The 18,415-nt window shown below is 45.7% G+C and overlaps 1 protein-coding gene across 1 annotated transcript in view; it reads left to right on the top strand.

The window, feature by feature from the left end:
• LOC106605304 (uncharacterized) overlaps nt 1–17,172 on the top strand; it is a 42,758-nt gene extending 25,586 nt beyond the window's left edge. Inside the window, exons 7-8 of the mRNA XM_082957473.1 lie at nt 3,315–3,907; nt 12,494–17,172. Of these exons, the coding sequence (XP_082813599.1) occupies nt 3,315–3,907; nt 12,494–16,861 (4,961 nt within the window). The 3' untranslated portion in view covers nt 16,862–17,172. The remainder of the gene's footprint in view (nt 1–3,314; nt 3,908–12,493) is intronic.
• The last annotated feature ends 1,243 nt before the right edge of the window (nt 17,173–18,415 follow it).

An 18,415-nucleotide genomic window follows, 5' to 3' on the forward strand; every position in this document is an offset into this window, starting at 1 on the left:
ATTGTTAGATACTACTCCACTGAACAATATAATTTTGCTACACCCGCAATAACATCTGCTAAATATACAGTTTAAGTCGGAAGTTTACGTACACTAAGTTGACTGTGCCTTTAAACAGCTTGGAAAATTCCAGAAAATGATGTCATGGCTTTAGAATCTTCTGATAGGCTAATTGACATCATTTGAGTCAATTGGAGGTGTACCTGTGGATGTATTTCAAGGCCTACCTTCAAACTCAGTGCCTCTTTGCTTGACATCATCGGAAAATAAAAAGAAATCAGCCAAGACCTCCAACAAAAACATTGTAGACCTCCACAAGTCTGGTTCATCCTTGGGAGCAATTTCCAAATGCCTGAAGGTACAACGTTCATCTGTACAAAGAATAGTACGCAAGTATAAACACCATGGGACCACGCAGCCATCATACCGCTCAGGAAGGAGACGCGTTCTGTCTCCTAGAGATTAATGTACTTTGGTGTGAAAAGTGCAAATCAATCCCAGAACAACAGCAAAGGACGCTGAAAGATGCTGGAGGAAACAGGTACAAAACTATCTATATCCACAGTAAAACAAGTCCTATATGGACATAACCTGAAAGGCCGCTCAGCAAGGAAGAAGCCACTGCTCCGAAACCGCCATAAAAAGCCAGACTACTGTTTGCAACTGCAGATGGGGACAAATATCGTACTTTTTGGAAAAATATCCTCTGGTCTAATGAAACAAAAATAGAACTGTTTGACCAAAATGACCATCGGTATGTTTGGAGGAAAAAGGGGGATGCTTGCAAGCCGAAGAACACCATCCCAACCGTGTAGGGGGTGGCAGCATCATGTTGTGGGGGTGCTTTGCTGCATGAGGGGCTGGTGCACTTCACAAAATAGATGGCTTCATGAGGAAAGAAAAGTACGTGGATATATTGAAGCGACATCTCAAGACATCAGTCAGGAAGTTAAAGCTTGGTCGCAAATGGGTCTTCCAAATGGACAATGACCACAAGCATACTTCCAAAGTTGTGGCAAAATGACTTAAGGACAACAAAGTCAAGGTATTGGAGTGGCCATCACAAAGCCCTGACCTCAATCCTATAGAAAATGTGTGGGCAGAACTGAAAAAGCGTGTGCAAGCAAGGAGGCCTACAAACCTGACTCAGTTACACCAGCTCTGTCAGGAGGAATGGGCCAAAATTCACCCAACTTATTGTGGGAAGCTTGTGGAAGGCTACCCGAAACGTTTGACCGAAGTTAAACAATTTAAAGGCAATGCTATCTAATTGAGTGTATGTAAACTTCTGACCCACTGGAAATGTGATGAAAGAAATAAAAGCTGAAATAAATCATTCTCTCTACTATTATTCTGACATTTCACATTCTTAAAATAAAGTGGTGATCCTAACTGACCAAAGACAGGGATTTTTTACTTGGATTAAATGTCAGGAATTGTGAAAAACGGAGTTTAAATGTAATTGGCTAATGTGTATGTAAACTTCCAACTTCAACTGTATGTATGATACCAATAAAATTTGATTTGATTTAAAATACAACATGGAAAATAAATAAACATAAATATGGGTTGTACTTACAATGGTGTTTGTTCTTCACTGGTTACACTTTTCCAGTGGCAACAGGTCAGAAATCTTGCTGCTGTGATGGCACACTGTGGTATTTCTCCCAATAGATATGGGAGTTTATCAAAATTGGGTTTGTTTTCAAATTCTTTGTGGGTCTGTGTAATCTGAGGGAAATATGTGTCTCTAATATGGACATACATTTGGCAGGAGGTTAGGAAGTGCAGCTCAGTTTCCACCTCCTTTTGTGGACAGTGTGCACATAGCCTGTCTTCTCTTGAGAGCCAGGTATGCCTATGGCGGCCTCTCTCAATAGCAAGGCTGTGCTTACTGAGTCTGTACATAGTCAAAGCTTTCCTTAATTTTGGGTCAGTCACAGTGGTCAGGTATTCTGCCACTGTGTACTCTCTGTTTAGGGCCAAATAGCATTCTAGTTTGCTCAGTTGTTTTGTTAAATCTTTCCAATGTGTCAAGTCATTTTGGTTTCTCGTTATCGGTTCTAATTGTGTTGCTGTCCTGGAGCTCAGTTTGTGTTTGTGAACAGAGCCCCAGGACCAGCTTGCTTAGACGACTGTTCTCCAGGTTCATCTCTCTATAGGTGATTACTTTGTTATGGAAGGTTTGGGAATCGCTTCCTTTTAGGTGGTTGTAGAATTTAACTGCTCTTTTCTGGATTTGGATAATTAGCCTGTATCGGCCTAATTCTGCTCTGCATGCATTATTTGGTGTTTTACGTTGTACACTGAGGATATATTTTATTTTTGCGACAAACACAAAAAAAATTCAATTTGGTGTTTGTCCCATTTTGTGAATTCTTGGTTGGTGAGCAGACCCCAGACCTCACAACCATAAAGGGCAATGGGTTCTATAACTGATTCAAGAATGTTTAGCCAGATCCTAATTGGGATGTTGAATTTTATGTTCCTTATGATGGTATAGAAGGCCCTTCTTGCCTTGTCTCTCAGATCGTTCACAGCTTTGTGGAAGTTTCCTGTGCTGCTGATGTTTAGGCAGAGGTATGTATCGTTTTTTGTGTGTTCTATGGCAATGGTGTTGAGATAGAATTTGTATTTGTGGTCCTGGCAACTGGACCTTTTTTGGAACACCATTTTTTTTTTTAATGAGATTTACTGTCAGGGCCCAGGTCTGACACAATCTGTGCAGAAGATCTAGATGCTTCTGTAGGCTCTCCTTGATTGGGGACAGAAGCACCAGATCATCAGCAAACAGTAGACATATGACTTCAGAGTGTAGTAGGGTGAGGCCGGGTGCTGCAGACTGTTCAAGTGCCCTCGCCATTTCGTTGATATATATGTTGAAGAGGGTCGTGCTCAAGCTGCATCCCTGTCTCACCCCACGGCCCTGTGGAAAGAAATGTGTGTGTTTCTTGTCAATTTTACCCGCACACTTGTATTTTGTGTAAATGCATTCTATAATGTTGTGTGTTTTTGAAATCACCAAATCATAAGAAGACTTTGCCTTTGTTTTGGTTTGTTTGTTTGTCAATTAGGGTGTGCAGGATTAATACGTGGTGTGTCGTACAATAATTTGGTAAAAAGCAAATTTGACATTTGCTCAGTACATTGTTTTCACTGAGGACGTGTACTCTCTCTTTTCCTCGCCTCGCCTCGCCTCGCCTCCTCTCGCCTCCTCTCGCCTCCTCTCCTCTCCTCTCCTCCCCTCCCCTCCTCGCCTCCTCTCCTCTCCTCGCCTCAATTATTTTTTCTTATCCTCTCCTCTTCCTCTACAGAACATGAAGCTGATGAAGAGCCAGGGTGTAGTGGAACAGTGGTTCAGCCTGGTCAGTACTCTACTTTGGGCCGGATCGGCATTGTCAACACAGCCCTGCTACAGAGCACGATCATACGGCGCTCACACACCCAGTCACACACGCCCTCATATGCCCCAGAGGCCGGCCAGACGGGGGACGAGAGAAGAGAGGAGGGAAGGTTGGACGAGGAGAGCGTGGTGGATAAGAGAGAGGAGGAGGAAAGGAGGGAGGAGAGGAGAGTGGTGAAGTCATCAGTGTGTCGGATCCAGGCCCAGAGAGGACAGGGCATCTCTTCTCTGATGGCTTCTCTCACCCCGACCCTCAACCCTAACCCCACCTTTACTCCTAACTCTCACCCTAGCCTCACTCTTAACTCTAACCCTTCCCTTAAGATTCAACCTCACCCAAGCCTCACCCTCACCCCCTCATCTTCCTTGGGCAGTGACTCCCTGGCGGGTGAAGATGGGGGGGAGGGCTTCCACAGCCTCCCTCGTGAGGACACCTTGTCCTCTGTGAGCAGCTGCCTTACCACCCCCTACAGGACACTCTGCGACACTGCACCCTGCTCTAAGGTGAGTATACACTGAGTGTACAAAACATTAAGAACACCTTCCTAATATTGAGTTGCACCCTCTTTTGCACTCAGAACAGCCTCAGTTCATCGGGGCATGGACTCTACAAGGTGTCGAAAGCGTTCCACAGGGATGCTGGCCCATGTTGACTCCAATGCTTCCCACAGTTGTGTATTTGTATTTGTATTTATTATGGATCCCCTTTACTCTTCCTGGGGTCGAGCAAAATTAAGGCAGTTTATAAAATGTTTAAAACATAACAATACATTCACAGATTTCACAACACACTGTGTGCCCTCAGGCCCCTACTCCACCACTACCACATATCTACAGTACTAAATCCATGTGTATATATAGTCCGCATGTTATCGTGTGTGTGTGTGTGTGTGTGTGTGTGTGTGTGTGTGTGTGTGTGTGTGTGTGTGTGTGTGTGTGTGTGTGTGTGTGTGTGTGTGTGTGTGTGTGTGTGTGTGTGTGTGTGTGTGTGTGGGTGTGTGGGTGGGTGTGCATGTGTCTGTGCCAATGTTTGTGTTGCTTCCCAGTTCCCGCTGTTTCATATATTTTTTTTTATCTGTTTTTGAAATCTAATTTTACTGCTTGTGTCAGTTACTTGATGTGGAATAGAGCTCCATGTAGTCATGGTTCTATGTAGTGCTGTGTGCCTCCCATAGTCTGTTCTGGACTTGGGGACTGTGAAGAGACCTCTTGTGGCATGTCTTTTGGGGTATGCATGGGTGTCCGAACTGTGTGCCAGTAGTTTAGATAGACAGATCGGTGCATTCAACATGTCAATACCTCTCATAAATAAAAGTAGTGATGAAGTCAATCTCTCCTCCACTTTCAGCCAGGAGAGATTGTTATGCATATTATTAATATTAGCTTTCTATATACATCCAAGGGCCAGCCGTGCTGCCCTGTTCTGAGCCAATTGCAATTTTCCTTTTTTGTGGCACCTGACCACATAACTGAACAGTAGTCAAGGTGCGACAAAACTAGGGCCTGTAGGACCTGCCTTGTTGATAGTGTTGTTAAGAAGGCAGAGCATCGCTTTATTATAGACAGACTTCTCCTCATCTTAGCTACTACTGCATCAATATGTTTTGACCATGACAGCTTACAATCTAGTGTTACTCCAAGCAGTTTAGTCATCTCAACTTGGTCAATTTCCACATGATTTATTACAAGATTTAGTTGAGGTTTAGAGTTTAGGGTTTAGTGAGTGTTTTGTTCCAAATACAATGCTTTTAGTTTTAGAAATATTTAGGGCTAACTTATTCCTTGCCACCCACTCTGAAACTAACTGCAGCTCTTTGTTGAGTGTTGCAGTCATTTCAGTCACTGTAGTAACTGACGTGTATAGTGTTGAGTTATCCGCATACATAGAAACTCTGGCTTTACTCAAAGTCAGCGCATGTCGTTAGTAAAAGTAAAAATTGAAAAAAGCAAGGGGCCTAAAGAGCTACCCTGGGGAATTCCTGATTCTAACTGGATTATATTTGAGAGGCTTCCATTAAAGAACACCTCTGTGTTCTGTTAGACAAGTAACTCTTTATCCACATTATAGCAGAGGGTGTAAAGCCATAACACACATGTTTTTCCAGCAGAATGCTATGATCAATAATGTCAAAAGCTGCACTGAGTCTAACAAGACAGCCCCCACAATCATTTTATCATCAATTTCTCTCAGCCAATCATCAGTCATTTGTGTCAGTGCTGTGCTTGTTGAGTTTCCTTCCCTATAAGCATGCTGAAATTCTGTTGTCAATTAGTTTACTGTTAAATAGTATTGTATCTGGTCAAACACAATGTTTTCCAGAAGTTTACTAAGGGTTGGTAACAGGCTGATTTGTCAGCTATTTGAGCCAGTATAGGGGGCTTTACTATTCTTGGGTAGCGGAATGACTTTAGCGTCCCTCCAGGCCTGAGGGCACACACTCTCTAGTAGGCTTAAATTGAAGATGTGGCAAATAGGAGTGGCAATATCGTCTGCTATTATCCTCAGTAATTTTCCATCTAGATTGGCAGACCCCATTGTCTTGTCATTGTTGATAGACAACAATACCTTTTCACCTCTTCCAAACTGACTTTACAGAATTCAAAAGTACAGTTCTTGTCTTTTATAATTTGGTCCGATATACTTGGATGTGTAGTGTCAGCGTTTGTTGCTGCCATGTCATCCCTAAGTTTGCTTATCTTGCCAATGAAAAAGTAATTAAAGTAGTTTGCAATATCAGTGGGCTTTGTGATGAATGAGCCATCTGATTCAATGAATGAATGAGTCGAGTTGGTGTTTTTTTCCAAAATGTAATTTCTTTATATAATTTATCTTTGTTTCATAGTGTACTTTATTTTTCTTTATTTTAATTTGCAGTATGTTTGCCATTCAGTTGGGCTGCCAGACTTAATTGCCATACCTTTAGCCTCATTCCTCTCAACCATACAATTTTCAATTCCTCATCAATCCAAGGGGATTTAACAGAGTGCATGCTCATTAGTAAATGTGTCAAGTGCAGTGTCTGGTTGCTCCTCATTACATATGTCACGTCCTGGCCAGTATAAGGGTGAATTGTCATTGTAGTTTGGTCAGGACGTGGCAGAGGGTATTCGTTTTATGTGGTTCGGGGTGGTGTGTTTGTTGAAGGGGCATTTGATTTAAGTATTCCGGGGGTTTTTGGGCACTGTTTGATTTTCATGTATTCTATGTTTAGTCTAGTGTGTCTATTTCTATGTTTGGTTAATTGGGGTTGGGACTCTCAGTTGAAGGCAGGTGTTGTCTATTTGCTTTTGATTGAGAGTCCCATATATTAGGGTGTGTTTGTGTTTGTCATTTGTGGGAGATTGTTCTGTGTTTAGCCTTGTGCCTTGCCAGACTGTTTTGTTGATCGTTCGTTCTTTTGTTATTTTGGTGTTCATTTTGAATTCATTAAACGTCAAGATGAGCATACACATACCTGCTGCGTTTTGGTCTCATCACTACGACAACACACCACAGACCAGCAAATATTCTTTACATCATCAACATATGAATCACTACAAAACTTCTTGTATGACCTCTTAGGGCTAAAAAACCCCAAAAAGTACAAGATTACAGTTTAATGCTTTTAGCAATACAAATAATATTTGTATTAGGCCCAGCCTTTTGAACTGTGGTTTTCCTAAATATGGCTCTTATTTTGTGATCACTACATCCTATGGATTTGGATACTGCTTTAAACATTTCTTGCAGATCATTGGGACGCTAGCGTCCCATCAAATTGCAGAGCGTGAAATTCAAATTAAATTACTATAAATATTTAACTTTCCTGAAATCACAAGTGCAATACATCAAAATAAAGCTTAAGTTGTTGTTAATCCAGCCGCCGTGTCAGATTTCAAAAAGGCTTTACGGGGAAAGCAAACCATGCAATTATCTGAGGACAGCGCCCAGCACACAAATACATAACAAATAATTTTCAACCAGGGAGTTGCGACACCAAAGTCAGAAATAGTGATATAATATATGCCTTACCTTTGAAGATCTTCTTCTGTTGGCACTCCAAAAGGTCTCAGTTACATTACAAATAGTCCTTTTGTTCGATAAAGTCCTTCTTTATATCCATAAATACTCAGTTTAGCTGGCACACTTCAGTCAATAATCCACTCGGTTTCCCTCCTTCAAAATGCATACAAAATGTTACCAATAAACTTATCCTAACAAGTCAAGCAATGTTTATAATCAAACCTTAGGTACCCTAATATCCAAATAAACAATACAATTTAAGACGGAGAATTGTTATTGTCTTTACCGGAGATAAACAAAAAGAAGGCGCTCTCTCGGCCATGCGCTTGGAAACACTACAGCCAAAATGGAAGCCACTTAGAAAAACTACAACTTCTCCCTCATTTTCCCAAAAACCAGCCTGAAGCTTTTTCTAAAGACTGTTGACATCTAGTGGAAGCCCTAGGAACTGCAATCGGGGACGATTTCGCCCTATTATATAAGTGCCAGCCATTGAAATCAGTGGTATGCTGAATTATTAACTTTTTTTGATGTTTTGTCCTTGGGGTTTTGCCTGCCATTTCAGTTCTGTTATACTCACAGACATTATTTTAACAGTTTTAGAAACGTTAGAGTGTTTTCTATCCAAATATACCATTATATGCATATCCTAGCTTCTGGGCCTTAGTAGCAGGCAGTTTACTTTGTGCATGCTTTTCATCCGGACGTCAAAATGCCGCCCCCTATCCCAAAGAAGTTAAAGCAAATATCTGCGGCGTTAGTAAAAATGTGATCAATACATGTTGATGATTTAATTCCTGTGCTTTTTATAACTACCCTGGTAGGTTGACTGAAAAAAATTACTTCTCTGTTGATATCACATACATTATCAAGCATTTCACACATATTATCCAGATACTGACTGTTAGCACTTGGTAGTCTATAGCAGCTTCCCACAAGAATGGGCTTTAGGTGAGGCAGATGAACCTGTAGCCATATTACTTCAACAGTATTTAACATTAGATCGTCTCTAAGCTTTACAGGAATGTGGTTCTGAATATAGACCGCAACACCACCTCCATTGGCATTTCTGTCTTTTCGGTAGATATTATAACCATGTATTGCTACCACTGTATCATCAAAGGTATTATCTAAGTGAGTTTCAGAGATAGTCAGAATATGAATGTCATCTGTTACAAGCAAGTTATTGACTTCCTGGACCTTGTTTCTTAGGCTACATATGTTAATATGGGCTATTTTTAGCACTGTTCTGTGTTGCTTGATTGTTTTTATTGCTTTACTGGGAAGCTTATCAGTGGTAGACTTACTCATGTTATTTACATTGGAGCTGATAGTGCAGGGTGAGCTGCATAAAGTGGTCTTCCTACTAGGGCACACCGCCTCAGTGCTAACAGTATAATTCTGGTTTATAGGCTCATGATTACTGCTTACAATAGCTGTAGGATATACAGATGTATTCGGTGCAATTAGGGGTACATAAATTAAATTATTTACATTGTGTTTTCCAGTGCCCCTAAGATCATGTACATTTGATGCAGTATTATGATGACTCATTGTCACAATGGTAGGGATTAACTGAGCTGGTCTTGGATCATTTACCAGTCATTGTTTCAACGCAACCTTGAAATGCGTGGATAGAGTCCAGAAGCCAAGATGATTTGGAGAGACTCCGTCATTCCTGTAGAGTATCTTCTGTTTCCAGAAGGTGTCAAAGTTATCAATAAAAGTGACTCCAGCAGAGCTACAGTAGTCTTTTAGACAGATGTGTAATGCCAGCAGTCTGCTGAATTGTTCACACCCGTGGCCCAACGATGGTACTGGACCTGAAATTATTGGCAGTTTTTTGGAGTCTTTTAATGCTAAAATCAGTTCTTTAACCTCTTACATCTAGACGTTCCGCTAGCGGAACACCTGCTCCAATATCCAATGATAGGCGTGGCGCGAATTACAAATTCCTCAAAAATACAAAAACTTCAATTTTTCAAACATATGACTATTTCTTAAAGACAAGACTCTCCTTTATCTAACCACACTGTCCGATTTCAAAAAGGCTTTACAGCGAAAGCAAAACATTAGATTATGTCAGCAGAGTACCAAGCCAGAAATAATCAGACACCCATTTTTCAAGCTAGCATATAATGTCACAAAAAACAAAACCACAGCTAAATGCAGCACTAACCTTTGATGATCTTCATCAGATGACAACCCTAGGACATTATGTTATACAATGCATGCATGTTTTGTTCAATCAAGTTCATATTTATATCAAAAACCAGCTTTTTACATTAGCATGTGACGTTCAGAACTAGCATACCCCCCGCAAACATCCGGTGAATTTACTAAATTACTCACGATAAACGTTCACAAAAAACATAACAATTATTTTAAGAATTATAGATACAGAACTCCTCTATGCACTCGATATGTCCGATTTTAAAATAGCTTTTCGGTGAAAGCACATTTTGCAATATTCTCAGTAGATAGCCCAGCCATCACGGCTAGCCATTTAGACACCGACCAAGTTTAGCCCTCATCAAACTCCGATTTACTATTACAAAAGTTTCATTACCTTTGTTGTCTTCGTCAGAATGCACTCCCAGGACTGCTACTTCAATAACAAATGTTGGTTTGGTCCAAAATAATCCATCGTTATATCCGAATAGCGGCGTTTTGTTCGTGCGTTCCAGACACTATCCGAAATGGTAAAGAAGGGTCGTGCGCATGGCGCAATTCGTGACAAAAAAATCCATTACCGTACTTCGAAGCATGTCAACCGCTGTTTAAAATCAATTTTTATGCCATTTTTCTCGTAGAAAAGCGATAATATTCCGACCGGGAATTTCCTTTTCGGCAAACAGAGGAAAAAATCACAAAGACGGGGGCGGCCAGGTCACGCGCCTAAGCCCACAGTCCCTTGATCGGCCACTTGAGAAAGGCGATAATGTGTTTCAGCCTGGGGCTGGGATGACGACATTCAGGTTTTTCCCGGGCTCTGAGCGCCTATGGACGACGTAGGAAGTGTCACGTTAGAGCAGAGATCCTTAGTAAAAGATAGAGATGGCAAAGAAGTTCCAGAAATGGTCAGACAGGCCACTTCCTGTAAAGGAATCTCTCAGGTTTTGACCTGCCATTTGAGTTCTGTTATACTCACAGACACCATTCAAACAGTTTTAGAAGCTTTAGGGTGTTTTCTATCCATAAATAATAAGTATATGCATATTCTAGTTACTGGGTAGGATTAGTAACCAGTTTAAATCGGGTACGTTTTTTATCCAGCCGTGAAAATACTGCCCCCTAGCCATAAGAGGTTAAAATCAAATTTCAAATGTTCCGAGCTAGCCCTTCTGATGTCGTTTGACCCCACATGGACTACGACAGTGTCAGCTCCCGGCATCTGTGGTAGAACAGTCAGAAGCAGCCTTGTTACGTCCTGTACTCGTGCTCCTGGGTAGCACAGGGTTTTTGCCTTGGGGACCGAGACGTTTCTCACCGTAGAGCTGCCTATGATAACAGCTGGTGATGTTGAATGGGCCGGTCTCTCAGGCGGGAGCTCCAAGGATCTGAACCCGAGGTAGATGCCAACTGAGAGGGAGACAGAACCGAGTACCTATACGCAGGTACCTCCGGATACGATTTTGATTGGGAAGCCACCACTGACGAAGGTGCCGGAACCTCTGGATCCAGTGAGGCAAAGCTGTTTCTGGTCTGTGTCAGTTCCGGGCTCAACATCTCCATGGAGACCCCCGTTGCCAGAGGACGCCTTCTTTGACTTCCACGGTGAGTGACGTACCTCCATGGCTGGTTGGTTGGGTCAAGATCAGCTACGTTCTCCAGGGAGGGGGGAGACCCCTTCGGGGATGGAACCCTGCATTGCAGCAAAACTTCCACCAGACCAGAGCGGCGTCCGGCTACTGGGGTGAAAGAAAAATAAAAAGTATTTGGGCGTGGGTTCCCCAGTAGCTTATATAGGTTTGCTACTTGCTTGCTTAGAGTAGCTACTTCGCGCCTGTAGTCCTCCGCAAGCAAGCAGTTGCTACATTAAAAAGTCAACGCAGTCCACATTGTCCCAGAACAAAGCAAAGTAAACGCAGGTCCTGCAACGTTGGAAACATTCAATAGCGGCCTCCATTTGAGACCGCCGAGCCAGCTAGGTTAGCTGGGCTTTCGCGTCTCTCCCCTATACGGAAGCTGGCAGGATCCCGGCACAGACAGCAGCGCTCACAGCAATTTAGTCCAGCAATTCTGTCTTGCCCATTCACCCTCTGAATGGCATACATACAAGGTCCATTTCTCATTTATCACAAGGCTTAAAGAACCTCCTTTAACCTGACTCCTCCCTTTCATCTAACCTGATTGAAGTGGATTTAACACGTGACATCAATAAGGAATCATAACTTTAATCTGGATTCACCTGGTCAGCCTATGTCATGGAAAGAGCACGTGTTCCTAATGTTTTGTCCAGTCAGTGTATATTACGCTATAATTATTATTGTGTTGTTATTATATTATTATGATTATTATATTATTATTATTATTATTGATATTATATTATTATTTTATTATTATTATATTACAATTACTATTATTATATTATTATACAACATTGTTATTATTCTTATTATTATATTATTATTACTATATTATTATTATATTTTTATTCTTATAGTATTATTATATTATTATTATTTTTGTATTATTATATTATTGTTATTATTATATCATTATTATATTATTATATTATTATTATTATTATTATTATATGGCATCCTGCTCTATGGTGAGTCTATAGGTCCTGGATTAGGGTTCCCAGGCTAGGGTTGCTCAATTCCGATAACTTTCTCAAAATCCCCAGGTCTTCCAGAAATCCCAGTTGAAAAATTCCCCAGAATCTGGCAGAAATAATCAGGAAATCCAGGAATCCACCAACTGTAATTTCTGGAAAACCTGTGAATTTTGATAAAGTTACCGGAATTGAGCAACCCTAGCCGGTATGTATTATGTACAGTTAACTCATGATAGTAATACGTACTAATAAGAATACTCCTGTGGTTAATGTTCCTGCCTGTCTGTCTTGTCTGTCTCTCCAGGACCATGTCTTCCAGAGCCAACCAGGGAAGGGTTGGAGCTGCATATCCCAGAGTCAGAGCACATTGCTCGGGGAGGACTGGAGCTACGTGCCCCTGCTGACCTCCAGCCATTCCTCCCCACTCCATCCTCTCTCCTCCATCTCTTCCCCCTCTCAGACCGACTGCAGCTCTATCTGCTCCTGGGACGCAGACACCGCCGGACACTCCCCCTTGCAGTGGCTCAAGTCCCACAGCAACGGCTGCATTTCTGCCGACTACGCCACCGGCAACAACCGCTGTCCCCACGGTAACCAAGACCACCACGGTCTCCATAGCAACAGTTGTAACTTGTCACACAGTATCTCGCTGAGGAAGTTCAAGAGGCCCCCCGTTCCCCCTACCCGTTCCACATCGCTACGGCATAAACCTGCTCGGGGTAAACCGCTGCGCTACAACTTCAACAACCCTAGCAAACCTGGAGATAGAGAGGATGTGGTGGTGACGGTACAGAGGAGTCTCCAGACCCCCAGTCCTGCTCCCGTTTCCCCTCTGGTCTCCCCTGTGGTGTTTGAGGTGTTCGAGGATCCTTGGGTCCCCCGCTGTCGCAGCTTCAGCAGTCTGAGCAGGGGGGAAAGGGGAGCTGCTGATATAGCCAGCCAGATCAACCAGGTCCCTCACTTCCACAGCTTCCACCAACAGCACACTGCTGGTCAGGACCAGGACTACCCTCCCAGCTACCGCCTCAAGCAGCCTCACCACTCTGCGCCCCGCTCAGCCAGTACTGGAGGGCTGAGCCTGCCTATGGGACCTAAAATGACCGCTTCTTTTCCTAACATGGCCACCTCTGCAGGGAGACTGCAGCGTCTGGCTTCCAACTCCAGTGGATACTCCAGGCAGTGCAACAACCAAACCTCCTCCTCACCCCAAACCACCTCCTCACCCCTCACTTCCTCCTCCTCCCTGCCCCTCACCTCCTCGCTTCCCAGGACTTGTTCTACCCCTGGCAGAGGAGGGCCCAAACCCCCCATCCCAGAGAGAAAGTCCTCCCTCCTCTCCTCCCCCTCTTCCTCCTTTTCTTCCACTTCCTCCCTCTCTTCCTACACCTCTGCTGACTCTGCCAGATACCCCCCTCTCCCCCCTCTTCCGCTCCTCTCTGAGTCCAACACTCCTTCCTCTCTACCTCCACCCTACCCATCCCTTCCGCAACAACAATCACTCCCCTCTCCTCCTCCTCTCCCTCAACTGTGCATCTCTCGTACTCTCCCCTCTCCCCTTCCTCTAACTCAGCCTTCTCTCCCCTCTCCCCTTCCACTACCTCAGCCTTCTCTCCCCGCTCCTCCTCCTCTACCTCAGCCATCCCTCCCCTCACCCCCTCCTCTACCCCAGCCATCCCTCCCCACTCCTCTAACTTCTCCCCCTTCCCTCCTGCCTCCCTCCTTTACCTGTGCAGTGCGACAGACTCAGCCCCACCCCTTTTATACACCTGTTACACCTGCCAGTCATGTGACATCATTGCCAGGATTCCCTCCTCCTCCTTCCCCTGAGCTTTTAGAGGATTTAGACCTCTCAATCAACAGTCATCCTCCTCCCCCTCCTCCCCCACCTCCGCCACCTCCTCCCCCTTACACCCACACCCCTACACCACCTTCCCCTCTCCAGAGCCCCTGCAGAGTGAGTCCAGGACGGCCCCCCCGCCCCCTGATCACAACCCAAGCCCTGCAGAAAGTCACCCTGCGCTCTGTCAAGAGGCCACAAGAGCTAGCCCCACAGGAGCTAACTAGCATTATGCTAACAAACCCTACATCAGCTAATGTCGAACAGAGCCAAGATAGCAATGATGCTACACTAACTAGCATGATGCTAACCAACGCAACCCCAGCTAATGATGGCCGGCAGAGCCCAGAGATCACCGATGCTAAGCTAACTAGCATTACGCTAACCAACGCTATGTCAACTAATGATGCCCAGCAGAGCCCAGAGAGCATTGATGCTAAGCTAAATGGCATTACACTAACCTGCGCCCAGGAGAGAGTGGAGGGCATGGATGCCACACTAACCAGCACTGTGTTAGAGAGTGTGGAGAGGATCAGTGGTATGCTTACTGAGGCTGAAGAGAGACAAACCACTGGCGTTCAGAAAATGGCTGCCAATTCAACTGGCACTATGCTAGCATATTTCCAAAAGAGACTTGAAACCAATGATGCTATGCTAAAGGCGGCCACAAAGACACCGTCAGAGTCTGTCCCTCCCTGCTCCACACCGACCACTACTCAGCACACTGACAGAACCAGAGAGTCTGTCCCTCCCTGCTCCACACCGACCACTACTCAGCACACTGACAGAACCAGAGAGTCTGTCCCTCCCTGCTCCACACCGACCACTACTCAGCACACTGACAGAACCAGAGAGTCTGTCCCTCCCTGCTCCACACCGACCACTACTCAGCACACTGAGAGAACCAGAGAGTCTGTCCCTCCCTGCTCCACACCGACCACTACTCAGCACACTGAGAGAACCAGAGAGTCTGTCCCTCCCTGCTCCACACCGACCACTACTCAGCACACTGACAGAACCAGAGAATCTGTCCCTCCCTGCTCCACACCGACCACTACACAGCACACTGAGAGAACCAGAGAGTCTGTCCCTCTCTGCTCCCCACCGACCACTACTCAGCACACTGACAGAACCAGAGAGTCTGTCCCTCCCTGCTCCACACCGACCACTACTCAGCACACTGACAGAACCAGAGAGTCTGTCCCTCCCTGCTCCACACCGACCACTACTCAGCACACTGAGAGAACCAGAGAGTCTGTCCCTCCCTGCTCCACACCGACCACTACTCAGCACACTGACAGAACCAGAGAGTCTGTCCCTCCCTGCTCCACACCGACCACTACTCAGCACACTGACAGAACCAGAGAGTCTGTCCCTCCCTGCTCCACACCGACCACTACTCAGCACACTGACAGAACCAGAGAGTCTGTCCCTCCCTGCTCCACACCGACCACTACTCAGCACACTGACAGAACCAGAGAGTCTGTCCCTCCCTGCTCCACACCGACCACTACTCAGCACACTGACAGAACCAGAGAGTCTATCCCTCCCTGCTCCACACCGACCACTACTCAGCACACTGACAGAACCAGAGAGTCTATCCCTCCCTGCTCCACACTGACCACTACTCAGCAGACTGATAGAACCAGAGAGGCTGTTGGAACAGAAGAAGCCCTCAGTCCCTCAACAACCCCACAGACGCCTAGAACCCCTCAGAAGCCTAGAATCCCAGAGAACCCTAGAACTCCAGAGGCTATAATGCTTGAGAAGCCTAGAACACTGGAGAAGCCTAGAACACTGGAGAAGCCGAGAATCCCAGACAACCCTAGAACTCCAGAGGCTATAATGATAGAGAAGCCTAGAACACTGGAGAAGCCTAGAACACTGGAGAATCCCAGAACACTGGAGAAGCCCAGAACACTGGAGAAGCCCAGAACACTGGAGCAGCCCAGAACACTGGAGAAGCCTAGAACACTGGAGAAGCCCAGAACACTGGAGAGGCCTAGAACCCCAGAAAAGCCTAAAGTGGTTGTTCTCTCTAGGCCACTGAGAGCAGTGGTTTTAAGTTCTAGCTCTCCTGCTGAGAACAGAGAACCAGCGTTACAGAACGGAGAACACACGCCTCGACAGGAGACCACACCCTGCCTCACCAACGGCCAACTAGAGCACTCAGCGTGTGCAAACACACTCACACACTCCCCTGCTACCCCCTCCTCCACCCCCCGCAAAGAGAAGCCTCCCATTGCCCTAAAAAACCCTAAACTATCCCTACTGAGGACACACCAGACAGACACACCAACCCCACCACCCGTACTCACAGGTACACCTCCACAGCCCTTTGTCCCAGAGACACCACCCTTTCTGGGGATAAAATTGGCACAGACAGAGTCCCAGACAGAGACCCAGCCAAAGCCAAAGCCTGAATTCCCCTTCCTGAAACGCCACCAGTCAGAATACTATGTAGCGGAGTTACCACCAAGGCCCTCTCCTCCAGCACCCTGTGTACCAGAGTTACCACCAAGGCCCTCTCCTCCAGCACCCTGTGTACCAGAGTTACCACCAAGGCCCTCTCCTCCAGCACCCTGTGTACCAGAGTTACCACCAAGGCCCTCTCCTCCAGCACCCTGTGTACAAAAGTTACCACCAAGGCCTTGTCCTCCAGCATCCCGTGTAACAGAGTTACCACCAAGGCCCTCTCCTCCAGCATCCTGTGTACCACGAGCCACAGCAGGAGTCCTGTCCACTGGAGATGAAGACATACACAGAGACAGAAGCAGAGACAAAGGTAGAATGTGGCTCTGTGCCAATCACAGAGCTGGGGAGATCAGAACCTGAACCAGATGAGATATGGGTGATGCAGGAGGAAGAAGAGAAGGAAGAGAAAGAAGAGAGAGAGAATGCGCACATCACACTGATGCTGGGGAGGAGAGAGGAGGAGGACAGACAGAGGGGAGCCATTGAGGAGGACAGCAGAGATTCTGGAAGTTTCTCTCTGGAAGAGAACAGAGACGCCCTTAGCAGTGCACTGTCAATTGAAGAGGGGGAACTGGAGGAGGAGAGGATGGAATGGGAGAAGAGGGAACAGAGGCGCAGCCTGGAGACAGACAGGGCCAGCAGCTCCACAGGATCCCTGAGCTCCAGAGAGGACAACGGTGAGCTAACAAACTCTCTGTCTCTCTCCCTCTTCCCCCCTTCTCTCTCTCTCTCTCTGTCTCTGTCTCTCTCTCTGTCTCTCTCTCTGTCTCTGTCTCTCTCTGTCTCTCTCCCTCTTCCCCCCTTCTCTCTCTCTCTCTCTCTGTCTCTGTCTCTGTCTCTCTCTCTCTCTCTCTCCCTCTTCCCCCCTTCTCTCTCTCTCCTCTCTCCCCTTCCCCTCTCTCTCTCTCTCTCTCTCTCTCTCTCTTTCTCCCTCTCTCTCTCTCTCTCTCTCTCTCTCTCTCTCTCTCTCTCTCTCTCTTTCTCTCTCTCTCTCTGTCTCTGTCTCTCCTCTCTCCCCTTCCCCCCCCCCCTCTCTCTCTCTCTCTCTCTCTCTCTCTCTCCTCTCTCCTCTTTCCCTCTCTGTCTCTCTGTCTCTCTGTCTCTCTCTCCTCTCTCCCCTTTCCCTCTCTCTCTCTCTCTCTCTCTCTCTCTCTCCTCTCTCTCTCTCTCTCTCTCTCTCTCTCCTACTGACACATACAGTAGATATCTTACTGGGTTGTAGGTCATCTACCTTCCTCTGAGTTGAAGATAACCGTAAATCTCTCAACCCCCCATCCTCCCACCCGCCCTCTCTCCCAGACCCTCTCCACCCTCTCTTCTGACAGCCTGTAAGCACAAGGACCTCATATCCTTCTCTCTAGCTATCAGTCTGTCTCTCTTCAGTTATTTTCTTTACATCTTTGTCCTTTGTCCTTCGTCCCTGTCCCTTGTTGTGTTTCTCATGTCTTCATCTCTCTGCCACTAGCTGGAATGAGAGATAGGATCAGGACAGTAGCCAGGGACGGAGTGGAGGAGAGGCTCTCTCAATATCTCTCTCTCTTTTTCTCCTCTCTCTCTTTCTCTCTCTCTCCTCTCTCTCTCTCTCTCTCTCTCTGTCGCTCTTTCTCTCTCTTTCTCTCTCTGTGTCTCTCTCTGTCTCTCTCTCTCTCAGGTGAGGTGTTTGACATTTCTTCAGCGGAGGAGATGGTGACACCAGCACGACCGCAGACTACTGAGGACCTGTTCGCTGCCATACACAGGTATGTCATGACACGTAATGCCACGTGTCCTCCTGTATGTCTGAAAGACACACTATGGTAAACTTGTAATATCTCCACATATCTGAATTCTGGTCATGGGAACAGACAATGGTACACGTAGTTTTCTATTCTTACCCAACATTAACACACCTTTCCCATGCCTCTGCGTCTCTCT

This window comes from Salmo salar, chromosome 01 (genome assembly GCF_965601325.2).
Source record: "Salmo salar chromosome 01, fSalSal1, whole genome shotgun sequence".
NCBI classification, from domain to species: domain Eukaryota; kingdom Metazoa; phylum Chordata; class Actinopteri; order Salmoniformes; family Salmonidae; genus Salmo; species Salmo salar.